The 19,127-nt window shown below is 38.5% G+C and overlaps 1 protein-coding gene across 1 annotated transcript in view; it reads right to left on the reverse strand.

The window, feature by feature from the left end:
* NAB1 (NGFI-A binding protein 1) overlaps positions 1-18,308 on the reverse strand; it is a 116,746-nt gene extending 98,438 nt beyond the window's left edge. The window contains exon 1 of the mRNA XM_069469243.1: positions 18,286-18,308. Coding sequence (XP_069325344.1) covers positions 18,286-18,305 — 20 coding nt within the window. The 5' untranslated portion in view covers positions 18,306-18,308. The remainder of the gene's footprint in view (positions 1-18,285) is intronic.
* Between the last annotated feature and the right edge of the window lie 819 nt (positions 18,309-19,127).

The following is a 19,127-nucleotide window of genomic DNA, read 5'->3' on the forward strand; positions in this document are numbered from 1 at the left end:
CCAGCACAGCACTAGACATACACTGCAAGTATCTCCCCAGTTAACAGTTTTCTCATAGAACATTTCTTGGTTTTTAATACCCAATTTCATAGAATATATATGTCTCTCAATATATCATTTTTGACTATGTTTTTATAGGAAAATGTATATTTACATACTCAAAACTCAATAGAACATTTTTAATAAAACAATACATGACAAAAGAAATATAATTAATAGAAAGTCAGAATCATGTGCACACACTTTAAAAAGTGTGCATTGTCAACAAAGGTAAGTTTCTGTTACTGGTCCTTAAAGAGACACCACAGCATACAAAACAGCTGTTACTAACTGTATCAATTCTTTGTTAATCAGCAAGCATTGTTTAGACATTTTATATGATAACATGATAGTTTGTTACTTACAGATATGGCATTTTACTGTGATTTATTTACTTTTTAAGAAATTTGTTGGTGGTTTAAGGCTGATGTGTAACACATTATAATTTTTCCCATTTAACTAATGGGAAATAAGCTTCTATCAGCTTTTTTTTTAATGTAGAACATCTGATTTTCAGTAATGGATTACTGACATTAAGTGGGAAATGTTGATTATATAAATTCTAAGACCTTAAGCTCTTATGAGCTTTAGTGCATGAGCTTAATGACATCTATTTTGCCTACTCAGGGATCTTTTTGCATAATTCTTGGTTTCTAGTTATGTTCCAGATGGACAACACTGCTGGCGAGCTGAATTGTGGATGGTTAAAGCAAGTAATTCTTATATTCTTAGTATAGTTTAAAATATATGGTACAACATTAGTTACTATCTGTTCTGAAGTGAGAAACAGGGTGGAATCCAATTATTTCTGAGTCACTGAGGCAAAATAAATAAGTAACCATTTGGAGAAAGGTTAATAACCTTAGCTATTCCATGTCCTCAAATGTCCTTCCTTTGGACCAAGATTTTCATCCTGCAACCTTCTCAATCCTGATCAGTTAGCATGAGGCTGAGACCCTTCTTAGGCCCCTCCCCAACACTGACGGTTTTCCCTACTCCTGTTATCCTGGGTAAGGTCAGTCTGTGAAGGAATCAGAGGGCCATTTAAGCCAAGTCTTCCAACCAGAGTATTCTTTTCTACTTATCACAGTCTGACATTTCACTGATAGAGCTTTATCCTGTAGCATCTTGAAAATCTGAAGTCTTAAAGAGTTCCCTGGGAAAGGTCACACCTTAAATTCTTTACCATCTGATTCCTTAGGGGAGATTAAGACAATTAGTTGAGGTCAAAGTCTTCAAAGTAAAGATCAAAGTTCTCTCTTAGGAAAAGGCATGTTTTAAGAAGTGTGAGACAAGCAGGGAAGAGGGGACCAAAACAAACTTTATCTGCTTGACAGTGTAGCCTGGAATTCCCAAGAAGTCCCTGACATTTACCCTAAGACACCATATTATCACCACCCTAAGGAGGCCCCGGTCCAGCCCACACAGATCTCTTACTCCCTCACCTACGCCACTGAAAAGAACCAAATGATGGTTTTTAGATGGCATCACAAGGCTTCTCTCCTTCTACACTATTAATTTTGTGACTCTGGCCAGGTGCAGTGGCTCATACGTATAATGGGAGGCTGAGAGAGGAGGATTGCTTGAGGCCAGGAGTTGGAGACCAGCAACATAATGAGACCTTGTCTCTACAAAAAATTTAAAAATTAGCCAGGTGTGGTGGTGTACCTGTAGTCCCAGCTACTTGGGAGTCTGAAGTGGGAGGACTGCTTGAGCCCAGGAGTTTGAGGCTATGATGAGTTATGAGCCCACCACTACATTCCAGCCTAGGCAACCGAGCGAGATCTCATCTCTAAAAAAATAAATAAATGTTGTGATTCCATGGATGGGATTGCATTGAATCTGATTCCCCTGATGTGTTGTGTGCCTTTGCCCAGGAAAAGAGGTGAGCTCCTAGAGTTTCCTCACTGCTTTCATCTAGCCTTGCTTCTTTGAGTGGCCTGTGGACAAGTTTCATCAGCATCTCTTAGAAATACAGAATCTTCTTAGGCAACACCCCAGGCCTACTGAATGAAAATCTGCATTTTAATAGAGCCCTGAGTCACTCAAGTGCACATAAAATTTTGAGAGGTCTTATCAACAGTCTTGGAAAGCTAAGGAAGTTCTGAGACCTTCAGAACTCAAACAAGCACCTGGTATGTGTCTGAACGGGGTGGTCAACAAGCATCTGAAAGTTTTTAATCACTGAAGAGAAAGCGTAGCATTCTTCAATGCTACACAGAATTGGACTGGATCTCTCACAAATGGACGCTATTCCAGAATGACTGGTAAGAGTTCCAGCCTGTTTTTACTGAATACTTCTCCCTGTTACATGGCATAGCCTTCTTTCTCTGAATTTAGTTTGTTTGGGGGTTCTATGGAAAACTTGGACCTCAAGTTCTCTCTGCATTTATATGCTGTACATACAGCCTGTCCAATAACAGTGCTAATCACTCAGTGGACATTTTATTGGTTGATCATTTAATATATTGATTATTTCATACCTAAGATACTGTAATGTTCAAAATAATTCTATATTGCTTAAAGCACCTAGAATCATAACATCTTGGAGTTTTTGCATAATTCTTTAGGATATCTTAAGTACACCTTTATTTGCCCCTTAACATCCAACAACTGGTCATCCCCACTCCATTTGGATATGTATAATAAAGTGACACATACTACCTCCTGTGTTAATCTCTTCTAGTTTTGAACAATTCTAATTAGCAGAAGTTCTTTGTCATAGCGAATTAAAATTTGTCACCCATGGATCTTTATAATTATTTATTCATTGCAATTATTAATTCTATACTATATTTCCTTTAGCTGGCTGATGTATTCTTTCTTGTTACTAGAAAAATTGGGAACCAAGGCACAGAAATATTACAGTAGGGTTTCAAAGGCCATCAAAAAGTACATGAAGAAACCAAGACTGGAAAGTATTTATTTCTAATTTACAGTTCTATTCACTAGACTGTTGCCAAGAATTGCTGCTCTGTGACCAGCACTATGATAATACGTAAGCAAAAACATCAGTCCCTGGGAAAGATCATGGATCAGGGTGTGGTAAAAATCCAGAAACCGTGTCCCTCCCTTCCTAGGTCAAACATCTGGCAAACATCCTGGGGTCAGATCGGAGGCCAGAATCCACCGTGGGGAGCTGATTTGTTCCCACAAAGGAGATCTGAGTCTGGCAGCTGGCAATTTTTCTTTGTGAAATGGGTGTTCCTGGCACCATAAAAGTCCTCCCTCCCTCCACTCTCTTTTTTCTCTCCACCCCCGCACTCCACACCCTACTGCACACACCCTCCCACTCCTCCACCCATAAAACCCCTCCCTAACATACATTCTGTGCACACACATGCCCCCACAACTTCCTCTACAAACACACCCACGTATCTCTCAGACACACACCCAGGGAGCACAGGGCTTTGCAGCTCAGGCCGTCAGCCTCTCACCTCTAACAGCCCTTTACCACTGCATCTACCACCCCATGCTTCCTCTTCTACTCATTATCTCCCCTACTTATTTCCTCTCACTTTAATTTTCCTTCACCTCATCCCAGCCCACCCCTCTTTGCTCCTTGGGCCTGGGAATGCTGGCGTTGTAGTCTTGTTCTGCACATTTGTAATCTGGAGCTGTCACAAGCAGGAAAGTTGTCAGCCTGCATGTGCCTGCCTGTTCTTCTCCTGCAGCTAGGCTAAGAGGGAGGATGGAAGGAAGCTGGCAGGCAGTTTATTTCTGGAAACTACAAAAATTCTTGTTTTCCCTCCTTAAATTCCTAAGGGAACCATTCCAGGCTTTGCAATAGTCACCATCATTCCTCCTTCCCTCTAACTCTGTTGCAAGTTTTCCTCTGTCCAGTCTTCAGATTTACAATATGGTGTCTGTCTGTGGTGACAACTTTCACATCCTGTCTGGTACGACAAGTTACTCAAGTTGAGGAGACCCCCCCCCCCTTCGGAGGATATAAAGGTCAATGAACGAGGGAGCTATGATTGTTGGTTTAACTGAACTTTAAATAATTTAAATATATGTTAATCCCCTGGAATCTATCCATAGACATAACACTGAAAAAAATGCTGAATTGATAAAATACAGAACATATCGATTTATAGCATTTTCATACTTCATAGTACCTGATAACTTCCGCTAGCATTTAAAAGTGATCTTTTTGGGCAAATGATTTGCCACAGTTGCCTGGATTTCTTGTTATTCTGTGATGAGGTGGATGATAGTTTAGCTAAATAAATATTAAGAACAATGAAAGTCCTTTATGCCTTCCACACTAAGAACACAGGAATTTTTAGTAACAGCTACTATTTACATGAACTAAATATTAGTCATATTCTACAACATTGCATTGGACATTAAGCAAGATACATACTGTTTTTGTTCACTGAAAACTTACCATCTAAAAAAAGATATCAATGAGGCCAAAAAATGTGAATAGATAGCCCAAACCAGCTTTGATCACTTTCTTTTAATGTTAAAAAATTCTGTGGGTCCCTACTTTCCAAATAATAAAGTCCTAACATATAAATTTGGTATTCAAGAACCTAACAATCTGGTTCTAATACACCTTTCAACTCTCCCATTTTCCCCACTAACATCGTGGTCTACATAATGGGCTCGTGAATCCCAAACACAATCTAATCTGTGCTGTTGAAAACAACAGAATCTTGAGGCCAGGGGTCCTGCCATTTCTACATTCTATCACTCACAGTTCCTAGCCCAGAGCACAGTGCATGAAATCCTAGTTCCTGAATAAACATTTGCTGAAAGTAAGCTTCACGAGAACAAAGCAGTTATAATTTGGGCAGAGTTAGAATTTGCAAAGCTCAGTGAATAAAGAACAGGCATGTCCTCTTTGCCTATAAAGTGCCTGCTTGTAACATATATTAAGCCATCGCCCTTTAAGCATTCTTGTTCATTAACACTGTTTTTCCGTTGCCATAACTGCCCAACAATGTTAATATATTTCATGGCTCTAGGATGTGCTTATTCAGCCTCACATGTCCAGGCCTCACATATCTTTGGACTGGGTTTTACCAGAGACTAACAGGTTGCTATCACCATACGTATCCAAAACACACAGGAAACAAGTCAGCACAGCACAAGTAGAGACTAGAACCAGACCCCTCATAAACTAGTTAATTCACTCTCAATTCAACGTGCTGTAGAAACACCATCTTCAGTGTTTCATTCAAAGATTCATGTTTCATTAATTTTTTTTTCTGTCCTAAGGAATAATTTCTCTCTCCCATCCTTTCAATGCTTAGCTGCAGTTTGTTGCTTCCTGTTTTATTTAACATGAATAAAATTTATTAGCTTAAAAACTCCCTTCCATCAACAAACCTTGAAAGCTGGTGCTAGTTCTAGAAATTATTATTTCCAACCATATGATTCAGATAATTTGAGTCTCATAATAACAAATACAACCTTATTCAACAAGTTGTCAATTTCCATGGCAATGAACATTATTAAAAGTAAACCAGAAATTCTTCATAGTAATTGTGAATATGGGTCACTAAAATTCACAAATGATTCTTAAACCTTTTCTTTTAGGCACAGGGTCTTGCTGCATTGCCCAGGCTGGTCTCTAACTCCCGGCTTCAAGTGATCTTCCCGTCTGGGCCTCCCAAAGCGCTGGGATTACAGGTGTGATCCACCACCCCCAGCCATCCTTACTCTTTTTTAACCATTAATTTCAATTCCTGCCTTTCCCCTAACCAACACTTTTTAAAACCCAGAGTTAGATATAAGAGAGCAATTTAATTTAATCTCATCTATTTGACCACTTTATATTGTCAGTTAGAGGTACTAACAAGCTGTGAAATGGCTCATAAGAGAACAATGAAAGAGAAGAAAAGATTTTGAAAACTTCATAAACTGGATAATCAGAGCATGAACAGATCAGAGCTTTAAAAAAAATTGTACTTTTTTTAACCTTTAGTATTATACTACAAGGAAATTTTAAGTTAAGTAAAAAAAAAAAAAAAAAATTTAGAAAAAAAATTAGTCTATTGTACCGGATACTTTAGAATTTGAGCTTTGAATGAAAAATAATTGAGCAAAGCTTTGCAGAGTTGGGGGTGGGACTGGGGTGGGAAGGAGGAAGAACCATTTGTTGGGCATGGTGGGAAACCGGCATTCTGGGCGCCACTGTAAAAAGAGACAGACTCCAGAAAGTAGATCAGTAGTTGCCTAGGGCTGGGGGTGAGTGGAGTGGGTGGGGCAGTTGGGGGTGATGGCTAAGATGCATGGAGTTTTCTTTTTGGGGTAATAAAAATGTTCTAAAATTGATTGTGGTGATGGATACACAACTCTGTGAATATACTAAAAGCCATTGAATTATACACTTTAAATGGGTGAATTGCATGGTACATGAACACCCCATAAAGCTGTTACAAGAAAGAGGGAGAGAGTGTAAATATGCAGGTTTGAGGATTTACTGAATCTAATCTAACTCATTCTAGTCTGACTCACTCTACTCCAATTTTGAAACAATTTTTTCCTTTCATAAGCATGTAAATCTTAACTGCTCTCAGGCATATTCAAGCCAAGAAAAAATGAAAAAGGTACTTGAGTTCATGAGCTTTCTGAAGAACAAGCAGGCACTTGATATAGCAAGCTACTGTATATTTAACTCAATTTATTTCTGTTTATCTTGCAACATGTTCAAGAAAGTAGAGATTTTGTTACAAGAATAAATGTGAATTTCATAAACAAATGTTGTAAAGAAATTCACACCATGATGTAAATAACAATAAAATAAAATAAGGCCATAAAGTTCCAAAGACAAGGAAAAGAGATAAAAAATGAGGAGAAACACACCAGATTTGAATCCCACCTCTACAACTTCCTAGCTGGATACTTTAGGCAGAACACTAACCATCCCAAGATTTGTTTTTCTCCTTTATAAAGTGGAAGTTTTTATAATATGCAAGATTTTTCTGAAGATTAGAGATAATGTATACAAATGCCTGACACATAGAAAGCACTGAATGATTGGTAGTTATTATTACCACAAAGGACAAACATTAATGCTTTACCATTGGTCCAACATCCTATGCATACTATCTCATTAATAATGCTAGGGTTGTGTTGCAATAACAGACAACACCAAAGTCTCAGCTCCTTCAAAAAACCCGAAGATTTATTTCTAGCTCAATTTACACAACCATCACAGGTTGGCTTGGAGCTCCACTCTGTGCCGTCTTTACTCTAGGACTCAGGTTTCAAGAGCTGGCAATATCTGGAACATTTCCAGTCATATGGAAAAGGGAAAAAAAGAGTAGAAAGTCACACGCAGACTTTTAAAACATGCCTAGAAATAACTCATGTTACTTCTGCTTCCATTTCATTGGCTAAAACAAGTCACAAGGTCTTATCTACCTTCAACAAGGCAGGGAATTGCATTTCTAACATGTGCATAGAAGATGGGAAAACAATATTTGTCAACAGCCTTAATAATTACTCATAACCATATGAAGGAAATATTTGTTTCTTCAATTTTAAAATAAGGAATGTGAGGTACAAGGAGAATAAATATTAATACTTGCCTACAGCTATACAGCTAGGAAGTGGCAGAATAAGGGATTTAGACCCAAGTCCTATGTCGTCCTGTGTTGCTTCCTGCCAGACCCTGAAAACTAAAAATATTCTACCTACAAGAGTATGTGAATGTGTCTCCCACTCCGGTATTTATAGAAAAATGTGCATATTTCCTTTGGGAACAAACTGGTAACTGCCTTCTCAGAAACCAATTTGGAACAAAAACATTAAGAATCATAAAATGTTCACACACCCTTTGACCTAGTAAGCCTAGTTCTGGGAATTCATCCTAAGGGAATCATCCCCAAAAGATTTTTTAAAAATATACCCATGAAAAGATCTATTATGATATTGTTTATAATAGTGAAGAACTGTAAAGAATCTACACTTTCAAAAACAATAGGAAGAATTAAATAATTTATTGATTATACACTCAATGCATTATTATAAAGCCAGTACTTTATAATTATGAAGACTATGTAGTAACATGGCAAAAAAAGCTCTTGACATAACCTTAAGTAAAAAGCAAAATAAAATTGCTTTACTATATTGCAACTGTGTGATACATTTGTCTGGAAAGACTGCTAACAATCTCCATATTTGCTCCCCCCTTTCTCCTTTTAGCCATAGAATCCCCACCTCCAGCTTTAGCTGGTCACAGCGATGGGAGCTATGGACTACATTTCCCAGTCTCCCTTGTATCTGGGTATTGCCATATGACTAAGTTCTTGCCTATAGAATATGAGCAGAAGGGATGAGTGTAACTTCTCAGCTTTGCCCAGAAAAATGATGAGGCACATGTTCTATGCTTTATTTACTCCCTCATCCCCGAAAAGAAATAGCAGTAAATAACTGAAGCTGTTGCCTTAAGTCAAAAGAGGAAAGCCACACGTGAATGGAAATAAGAACTTTCTTTTTTCTAAAACTTCCTTGATCCAATTTTTATTATTTTAAAAAAGCTGAGAAAGTAAGGTAGCTATAGTTTTAATGCAATTAATCATCAAAATTTATCTTAAATATTGCTTTTCTAGAAGAAAAACAGACCATCTCTATTTGTGGAGATGTTTGAAGAAAACAAAACAAAAAATCCCAGAAAATAATAGGGAAGCACATGGAAATGGCATTTTTGCCCCAATCTGGGCAATTTTATCATTTTGAACAGCCAGAAATGATTAGGGAGCAGGACTGAGAAGGGCTAAAGGCAAGGCACCGTGCAGTGGGGGTTGAAGAGAACAAACCTGTGCAGCCCTGGAGCAACAGGAGGCTGAGAGACTGTGTGTGTGGAGGGCAGGGAGGTGATCTCCTCAGTACAGTCTATTAAAAGGAAGAAGTGGGAGAAAGGGAGCAAAAAGAGACAAATCAGTTATTGTTCAATTTTACCAATGCCAACTCCTTTCCTTTTCATAATGCTACTATAGAACATAACATTTATTAGTGCAAGTAAAGCCCTGTGATTTGACTCCAGGGATCAGCATTTCTAAGTGTCTACAAATGCAAAACCAGGAAAATATTGCATACCTGGAAATTCTTAACAGAGAATCAGATTGTTATGGGTACCTGTGATTCTAATGAAAAAGGTTTTAATTCAAGAGAAAGATATAGTAATAGCTAACACTATTTTAAGTACTTTACATGTACTGTATTAACTCATTTAATCCTCTAAAATCCTATTACATGGATACAATTATTTTATCTCCATCTTATAAAAAAGAAAAGTAAGGCACAGAGCATTTAAGTAACTTTCCCAAGATCACACAGCTAATAAATGGAAGCCAGGCAGAATCTACCTACACTGCCTTAATCATTAATTATTAAATTAAATCCAACAAAAGTATGTAATCAGAACCCCAAACAATGAATTTGCTAATTGATCTTCCTTAATGCTCATGTTAACCTTTCTAGCAGTATATATAAAATAACTAATTGACAGATTGTTTTTGTTTGAAATGAATTCCATGGCAGTTACTAAACATATGAAGATTTCTGGTTGCCTACCAAACATCCCTTCTCTCCTCTCTTAAATTAATACTCCTATTCTAACATAGACATGTTGCTACCCAGCTAAAAGACCACATTTTGCACACCATGCTTGCAACGATGTGTGGTCACGTGACTAGGTTCCACACAATGAGACCTAAACGGAAATTGAATGGTGACTTCTGGGAAGTCTCCCTGGAAAGGAAAGAGCACACTGTTCTCCTGCATCCTACTCTTTCGGGTGTGGGTGTGCTGGCTCTCGCTCCCTGAGGAGGAGACTCACATGTAGCATGTAAGAGCAAATGCTAAAAGTAACTGGGATCTCTGATGACAATGAGCCCGCCAAGCTATCCTTGGACTTGCTTTCTCCAGAATTTTTTTCACAGGATAGAATAATGATCTGATTGTTTAAATTACTATCTTGGGGTCTCTAATTAAGTTACTTATAGCTGAACTTAACCCAAACATTCATAAACCTAACATTACATGATTTTCATTCAGATTTGGAAACATGAAAAAAATCTATTCAAAACATGCAAATTTAACTACTTTTCTTATAAATTTTATAAGTAAACAACTAAACAAGACTTTACCTAAATGACTATCAGCCCCTATAAGGGATTTTTATGGCACCCATTTAAGGCAGTGCTTCCCAACCTTTGTCACAACCTGGTACCCAAAGAAAATCATATTAATTGTACAATGCTCGGTAAAACAGTTTGGCTGCTCTTAGCCAGAGGCTTCTGATTCAGGGGGCTGCCTACCTCAAGAGCTATGGAGATCAATTTTTCAATTCCTCACTCCTAACCCATTAACCCCAGCCCAGCTCTGGTGGCATTCCACAATGAGTAGATTGGTTCTAATTACGATCAGATAGAAGTTGAATCTGGAACTCATTTTAAGAATCATTAACACTTGAGAAAAGTCAAGTGAGTAAACTATTTATTGTACTTTATTGTTGGGAAAAGGGTCTCATTGCGAGGCTAGTAGAATTACACACAGGGCTTTTCTTATTTCACATAGGGCATTTTTTAAAATGACTTCATTATTCACAGGTACATTGCATTAAGTACTCCTTTTTTATCTAAGGTGTAATAGAAGGGTCCTTGTGAGTCACAAGAAAGAGAGGGGTTTTTCAAAGGTTGAGTTTATAGTACTGAAAACCAAGGCCCTGGTTTTATCTGTAAAAGGAAAGAAGGGACTCTTCCTTGATCCTTTTCAGTCTACCAAGAGTTGCCAAATGTGTTCTCTCATTTACTCCTTACCCCCATAAAGGAAGTCGTTATGCTTTTAAAGATTAGGAAAACTTCAAGCAACAGAGCTAAAATTCAAAGCTCGGCCTAAACATCCACATGCCTGAATTCATTCCTGTAATTTCTTGTTTTAAAATTTTTCTCCAATGTAATGTCCTGACAACTCTACAAAATAAAATGGTTTAATAATGGTTACAGTGAAGATCAACTCCTGTCCTGCTCCCCAAAGGAAACCCCTATCAAGCTTTTCTCTTTTTAGCTCTTAGGATGTTTGCCTCCATGTCTTGAAAATAAGTATACTGTCATTTTTCTTTCTAAAATTGTTTATATTTTCATCTAAGTTGTAAATGCGTAGAGTTTAAAAAGCCAAATAGCTCTTCAAAGCCTAAAAGGAAAGGAGCAGCCCCATTTCCTATGCAACCTGCAAGTCTAGTTCTATTTTCATACTCAAAAGTGAACATGCTCAACTGTTTCAGCTGTTTTGTTTTGTTTTGGTTTTTTGGTATTTATCTCCACATTTCAAGCTGCTATTTCTTGATTTTTCACTTCCAGATATTATCTAGGACTCCCTTCAGTGGAAGAACTGGATTTAGTCTGTTACATTCTCCTCTTATTCTTTCAATAGTTATATTATGTTTTTCTCTAATCATTATTTGGTTTTTACATAATTAAGATGACATAAGTATTATTCAAAGCTGAGGCACATACTATAGTATGATTATACTGCTGTTCTTGGTACAAATTTCTATTTTCCCTTGAATTGGTGATTATCTTAATTTGTTTGCTTAATTTTCTGTGTACCTATCACAAATTCATTTCCTATTCTCCACCAGAAATGTAAATCTCCTATCACTACATTCAGATCCATGAAGTTTCTTGCTTTTGCACGTAGCTTGCACCATTTTATATGAGGAGATTTTATGTGAGAACCATTGCTTTAGGTGAGGATATAAAATTAAATCATACAGAGATCTGCCTTCAAAGTCCTTAAAAACCATTTAAGAGTTTTAAAATTGAATATGATACAAGAGAGAAAGTGATAAAATACATAAGAGAGCAGATCAAATTTTGTGGAAATTTAAAGGAAAGGGTAGTTACATTCAAAATAAAGAGTAAAAGACTGGTACATATAAAATGAAATAAAATTGGGCCCAAAGCTTAGTGCTGGCAAGAGAAATTTCCAGGGATATGAAGCAATTTTCCAGTCATAGATTGAGTGCTATGACCTGTCAGGCACAGTGCTACACCTTGGAGAGATAAAAGAGCAGGAGAAATGGTCCCTGCCTTCTATCAAGTTCACATCAATTATGATATTGAGAAAGCAAAACAACAAAACCAAAAAACATATAAACACAAGATCATTTTCATACTCCTTAAAATCCACTCTTATGCTATTTCCTCTTAGAGATTGGATTCGTAATATTGAGAATAGATCCTGTTCACACCGTTGTGGCATATGATCTGAACTCCTTGAAAAGATAAAAATAGTGGCCATGAATGGGAAGAAACTCCAGCAATATCCTTCTAATTCTCTATACTTTAAATACTGAGAGGGTTCAGGAATTACTTTAATTATGGAACGTCAGGCATAGCAACATGAAGGCGATTTGAGGAAGGCCTTTCTAGTGTCCTTAAAAACAAACACAAGTAGTAGAGGCTGGTGTCCCCTGAGGCCAGTCCCACAGAGTAGGCCGGCCTTGGCCGGGCTTTGATGAGTGGGCTGGCCCTTGTTTCTGGTGTTGGCTCTGGAATTGCTCCTGCATAATTCAGAGCCAATTAATCTTGCCATGGGGCCTGTTGATTCCAGCTATAGCTCAGACACCATCATTAGAAATAACCTTCCCAATGAGCCATTATCTCATTGGTGCACCCATTCACTTCAAAATGTGAGTAAAATATTTCAATTTGAACAAAAGATTGGACATCTGTTTTCACTGAAAAAAAGCTGCAATGCTCAAAGTGTATATATCTATATACACACACACATTTTGGCAGAGTTTTCAAAAATAGAAAATCCAATTCTTGTGTATGAGGAAGTTTTAAAAAAATAAACTAAGAATAAAATAACTGTTTATCAACTACTCATTTGTGGATGAAGCTTGTTAATTAAAGAGAAAAACAAAATGGTCATTAGAAAAAAATTATTTTTCCCCCTAGCCCATTTCTTATGCTTAGTCTGCTGAGCAGTGGGAGTGTGAATATGTCTACCTGTGTGAACAAGAGGAGATGAGTGGGTGGGTTTGTGGGAGGACAAAGGAGAGGGTGGCCGAGTAGGTGCCAGGTCACCGATTATGGGAGGGGGCTGGGCCGCTGAGTCAGCAGGGAGCAGGAGGGCAGGTGTGTGGGGGGGATGAGTGGGTGGGAGGAGAAAACAGTACAAAGCCACCTGCAAATATGAACGTCTCAAGAAAATATTCCACAAGCTGTACAAAAGAGGATTAGAAAACAATTAATTAGCAATTCTAGTCAAAAAAGGAAAAGCAAACGTTTGCTTATAGATAGTCATTTTGAATTTGTAAAATTAGGCTTTTCAGAATTACACATGTGTTTTACATTCTGATTATTGGAGGTAAACCCGGCAGTGTCTCTGATAAAGAGTGTTTCAGCTGATACATGTTTTACAGTGATCTCCAAGTTACTTCTATCAACGAGAGTGGCCCAAGGCAGAGCTGGGGAATGACTTGAAGACTCAGGCTTGTAGCGAGCTTAGATTTTCCATCTAAAATAAACCTTAAAACCCTACAAAGAGCTGGGCACGGTGGTGAGTGCCTGTAATTCCAGATACTCTGGAGGCTGGGGAAGGAGGATCACTTCAGCCCTGGAGTTCAAGACCAGCCTGAGCAACATAGTGAAACTGTCTTAAAAAAAACAAACAGAAAACCCTAGGAAGAAAGGGGTACTTTTCTTTTTCTATCTCTTACCCAAAGGCATTTATGTTTCTCTTCTGTAACTATAAATGGGATTTTTAAAAATCTGCATTAAAATTTGAAATTGTAGTATAAGCACATATAACATTAGGGCAAAAAGGAATCATAGAGCTCATCTTGATGTACTCCCTCATTTTGCAGAATGAATTCACTGAGGCTCAGACAGCTTAAAAGGACCTGGCCAAGGGATGGAGGGGGAGTCTATAAAGTTTGATCAATCAATCAATAAGCAAACATGGCTGGGATGCAAGGGCATCAGCCCCAACCCATGGCAGCTTCCTGGGATAAATGTGCTGTGGGAAACTTGGAGGCAGTAGCTGGGGAGTGCTCATGAGTCCACGGAGAAACAAAGCACTCATGGGCCGGCACAGCTGTGTGCAGAAGAGAAAGAGCCGTGCTGGGGTGCTCTTGCATATACCTATGGACAGGTGCCGGGGCCTGGGGACACCTAGTCCACTGTGTAACAGTGTGAGCTTCCTGGCTAGGAAGTGACCTTATCAGACCAGGGCTTAGCTAAGGAGTCACATCCCATTTCCAGTGGTCTCGGTCTGCATTTTCCCTTTGAGCTAATTCAGATAGGCTGAGCTTGCTTCTTGCCTAACTACTCAAAGAGGGAAAAGACTATTTGGATTTCTTCTTTTCAGCCAGCCAAGTAATCCTAAATCAAAGACTTCTTGTCTTCCCTCTTACCAAAGTCCTTTAATTACCCTTTTAATATTAGCTTTTCATGCAAATGTTTCTTATGTATTGGGAACATCCAGCCAAGGGCAAGATGAAGCAACTGGGCAACGGTAACTACACAGCAAAATAAAAACTAAGATTCTCTTATGTAAAAAAAAGAAAAAAAAAGTAGGTAGCCTCTGAGACTCTTCCAGGGGTCACTAAAATAGGAAAATCTATCTGCCCACGATAGTACCTCTGAATGGGACTGTATTTGGAGATAGGGCTTTTATAGAGGTAATTGAAGCAAATGAAGTCATTAGGGTGGGCCATAATCCAAACTGACTTAAGAGAAGGTTAGGACACAGACTCCCATAGAAGACAGAGGGAGAAGACAAGCCAAAGAGAGAGGTCTCAGAAGAAACCAAATCTGCCTACACCTTGATCTTGGACGTCTGGCATCCAGAACTGAGAGGAAATTAACTTCTGTTGTTAAAGCCACCCAGTGTGTGGTCCTGTGTTATGGCAGCCCTAGCAAACTAATAGACACGGTCTTCGTTATTTGCTCACTTTGCCTGCAGGTGTTCTCTATCTGAGAGCAGGTTAAGGTCCAACAGAGGTGTCTCTTCTTGAATCTTCTTGAGTAGGATGATTGGAGAAGGTCTTGTTTGAAATAAATTTGTACTAGGAGAGAGTGGGCAGGCCACAAGGGAATAAATAGTTTTGAGGGAAGCAGGAAAGGAGCCGCCCGAGTGGAAAGGTGGTGATGGGGCCTGGGAACCTCCCTCCTCCTGGCTGCCCAATCTCTCCTACACCTCTGCTCCATTGGAAATGTGAATGCAGGGTATAAATTATCTCGGTACCTCTCAAAACATGTATGATTTTGATTTCTGATTTTTTAGAAATACTAAACTAATGATATTATACCAACAAATACAGTATTTTCAGTACTTAAAAATAGCCTGGGTTATAAAAGCTGATATTTGTATTCCAAATTCTACCCAGAACTCAACCCATTAAGCTTACAGTTCACAGCCAAGTGTTATAGCTCACACTTGCAATTACAGTGATTTGGGAGGCTGAGGAAGAAGGATTGCTTGAGGCCAGGAATTTGACACCAGGCTTGGCAACATAGCAAGACCCTCGACTCTAAAAAAAATTAGCCCGGCAGGGTGGCACATGCCTGTAGTCCCAGCTACTTGAGAGGCTAAGGTGGAAAGATCCCTTGAGCCCAGGAGTTCAAGGTTATACTGAGCTGTGATCGGGCCACTGCACTCTGATGAGACCCTGTCTCTAAAAATATTTTTTTCTAAAAAACTTACAGTTTATAGGATTAAGTCAAAGTGATTAAACTTCCTATACACCTTGGAGATCAGTTATATGAGTGAACCAAATTCACAATAAGTCTATGGCACTATTATTAAACAACAGACAATTTAATATTCTTTTTTGTCAGAAGAGGTACAAACTCCTTACCCAGAGTAGGATCTCAATAAATATTTGTTAAAGTAAAGAGAAGATATCACCTAAAATCAAGTGGCATATTTGTCCAGAAGTTCAAAGATTCAATCCAGATGTTCAGTTTGTTTTGAAAAGTAGGCAATCCATAATGATTAGGGAAAATGTCATATTTTCTTTAATTTTGGATTACATATACTGCTAAGAGTATAGTTTTCAAAAAGAAAAAATGACTAAATGCAAATAGTAATGAATATGGATAAAAATGTTTTCAACACATTGAAAATAGGAGAACAATAAGAAGTTAAAACCAGTTCAATGAGCATTTGAGAAGCTAATTATACAGGCAGTTTAATAAAGGAATGGAGAAGTGTGATCCAGTGGTGGCCACTAGCCTGCAGACCATGGCATTTGTTATTTGCCTCTGCCTACGGCCTACTGCTTCCAACCCTCTGAGGCATTCCTGACCAGCAGCAAGAACTGCTTGACTCTCACCTGCAGGCTCATACCATAAATCAATACTCCTTCCAGGCTGGAGAAATCGGAGCACTTTTTATCTGAAGACTCTGGGACTCAGCAATTAAGCCCCCCAACTTCTCATTTTGCCCTGAACCTGTGCATCAGTACTTACAAGTGGCTGTCTGCCTTATGTCCTGAGTCTGGCCTGCTCAGTGTACACTAGAGCTGGTACCTGCCTTAATCCCTATTACCTCAATCACAGGCATGGAGACCTGGTTCAAACAGCTACCGCTTTAGAACTAAGCTCCTGCCTCACTCACACTATCCTCCTTTTCAAAAACTGCCGACCTCCTTTTGAATCCCAGAGCAAAGGTTGCAGTTCTGCAATGGCTGACAGATTTCTTGGGTGCCAGCTACCTCCTTGGAGCAGCCACACCTCCCCTACTTCTGAACTCTCTGTCAGGGGTCAGGGTACTCCTCTCCACCCACCTCCCAGGACATACCTGTTATTTTTCACAACCCTTCTTTCCACAACTGCTTGCCTAAACCACCACCTCTTTTTGTTGCTAACTGTTAGGATATCATATTGCTAAATCTTATCTTTCTAGACTTTCCTCCAGCACTGGACACTATTGACTGCTCTCTCCTTGAAAAGTTCTCTTCCTTTTGTTCCTGTGACACTACTCTCCTGGTTTGCTTTTCAGTTTCTGTTGTCAGCTCTTTTTCTGCCTCCTCTTAAGTGAAGGTGTTCTTTGGTTCTCTCCTTAGCCTTCTTCTCCGTTGACACTCTGCATCCACCCTGGCAATCTCACTCCCATTCCCTGGGCTTTAATTTGGACGCATGTGCTCACATCTTCTTCATGAGCTCCAACTCTCCTGTCCAGCTACCTATTAGATGTCTTGTATATGTATATACTGCAAAATCACGTACAAATGGAATTCAGTTATCTATCTTTCCAAACTTGTATTTTCTGCTTTCCTAGTCTCTGTGAACAGAATGGCCATTTACTCCATCCAGAAACCCACAATCATCTTCCTGGGCAATTGGTAACCAATTTCTGTGGATTTTAGCTCCACCCTATTGCCACTGCCTTGCTTTATATTCTAATTATTCTGGCCTATGTGCACTTTGAATTGTCTTGCTGTCTCCTTTCTACCATCCTTCTTCCATACTGCCACCAAAGTCATAAAACATTGTAAGGTGCAACCCATTAGGGGTTGGTTGTGCAACCAATTTAGTAAATTGCATTAACTTTTCTAGATGAAATAGATTACAATGGAAAATATAAAGGTAAATAAAGTTTCATCATATGAAACTTTTATTTCATACAAAAGTTTTATTTCACATATATTTATTTCATATATACACATATATGCATTCATATATACACATATACATATGCATATATATAATGTGTGTATAATTGCTGTATATAATGTATTTCTTAATAATAGATGATGATCAAGGAAGTTCAAAAGCCATTCATCTATTATTAAAGCATATAACAAATCTGCTTACTTGTTTTCTTGAAATACTTCATTGGCTCCTCAGTTTCTACAGAATAAAGTGCAAATGTTGAGCAAAACCTTCAAATACCCATGATGGGGCTGCAGCTTGTTCCTCTCCACTTCCTGTCATGCTTTCACACTGGAGAACACTTTAGGGTTACTTGGTGCTATTTCAGAAAGTAGTAAGGGCCCCTGGATAAACATTCTACCTCTCCCTATAAGAACAATTTTGCCTGCTGGCAAGTAGTGTAAAATATTCTCTTTGTATTCAAATAGCACAGATATGCTACAAAACATAATTTAAAACTTGCATGAATTTTAAGACAAAATACTAGAATGTAATATGAGTCCCTAGAGATAATAGGACAAGGTCCTCCTCTTTGCTGCCCAGAGCACTCAGCAGTAAGCATTTAAGAAACACTGCCACAATCACCAGAAATGCGCTGACATGGTTCTCTCACACTTACCATGAATAGAAGCCACTCATGTCCAGCAACACACCAGCATAGTGATGCCGCCTGGAGCTACTCCGGCTCACTGATGAGGTGCACTTTAGCTAGGAAGAAAAAGCAAACCATAAGATCTAGAGTCAGAAAACGTAAGTTCAAATGCCACTTCTGTCACAGGCTTTAAGGTGCTGGACAAAGCTGAGACTGATCCACCTGCACCACGAGTCACCCCATAGACCCTCAGGGAATTTGTGACTGATGAAGCTGGCTAGGCAGGTTTCCATTTCCTCCCACATGCTACACCGGGATCTCAAGAAAGCTGAGCCCTGGGTGGAAGAGTAAGCACTACAAAATAGAGGCAGTAAGAGTCCTCCCTGCTACAATCTTAAATCAAGTCATTCAAGTCCTCTAAGCTCAATTTCTTCTCTGAAGAATGGGACTTAAAATAAAAATACCTCCCTAAGCGGGTTATTTTGAAGACTAAGTGAGGTAATATATAACACTGTCTGAATAGACCTCCTCATATACAATAATAAGAATTATTATTTTTATAATATTCAGCGTATGAACTGCTTTGTAACAAAGTTTTATATAAAGTTGCTTTCTATTAATATCTGGAACACCTGATTTTTTTTTTAACTGGTTCTAGGACATGGAAATTTTCTCTCTTTAATTGTACCAGAAGTAGACTGAAAAAAAAATACAATGCTATACAGGTTTTAGAGGATCTTATAACATTGAGAATATATTTCTCAAACCCTGCTGAAGTTATAATAAAATTATCAAAGTTTAGGAAGTTAACAGCAATTTACCATTTCCAATTCTTGTGAAAATGGAGATTCTACATAGAGAAGAAAATA

The sequence above is a fragment of the Eulemur rufifrons genome, chromosome 1, assembly GCF_041146395.1.
Source record: "Eulemur rufifrons isolate Redbay chromosome 1, OSU_ERuf_1, whole genome shotgun sequence".
Taxonomy (NCBI): Eukaryota; Metazoa; Chordata; class Mammalia; order Primates; family Lemuridae; genus Eulemur; species Eulemur rufifrons.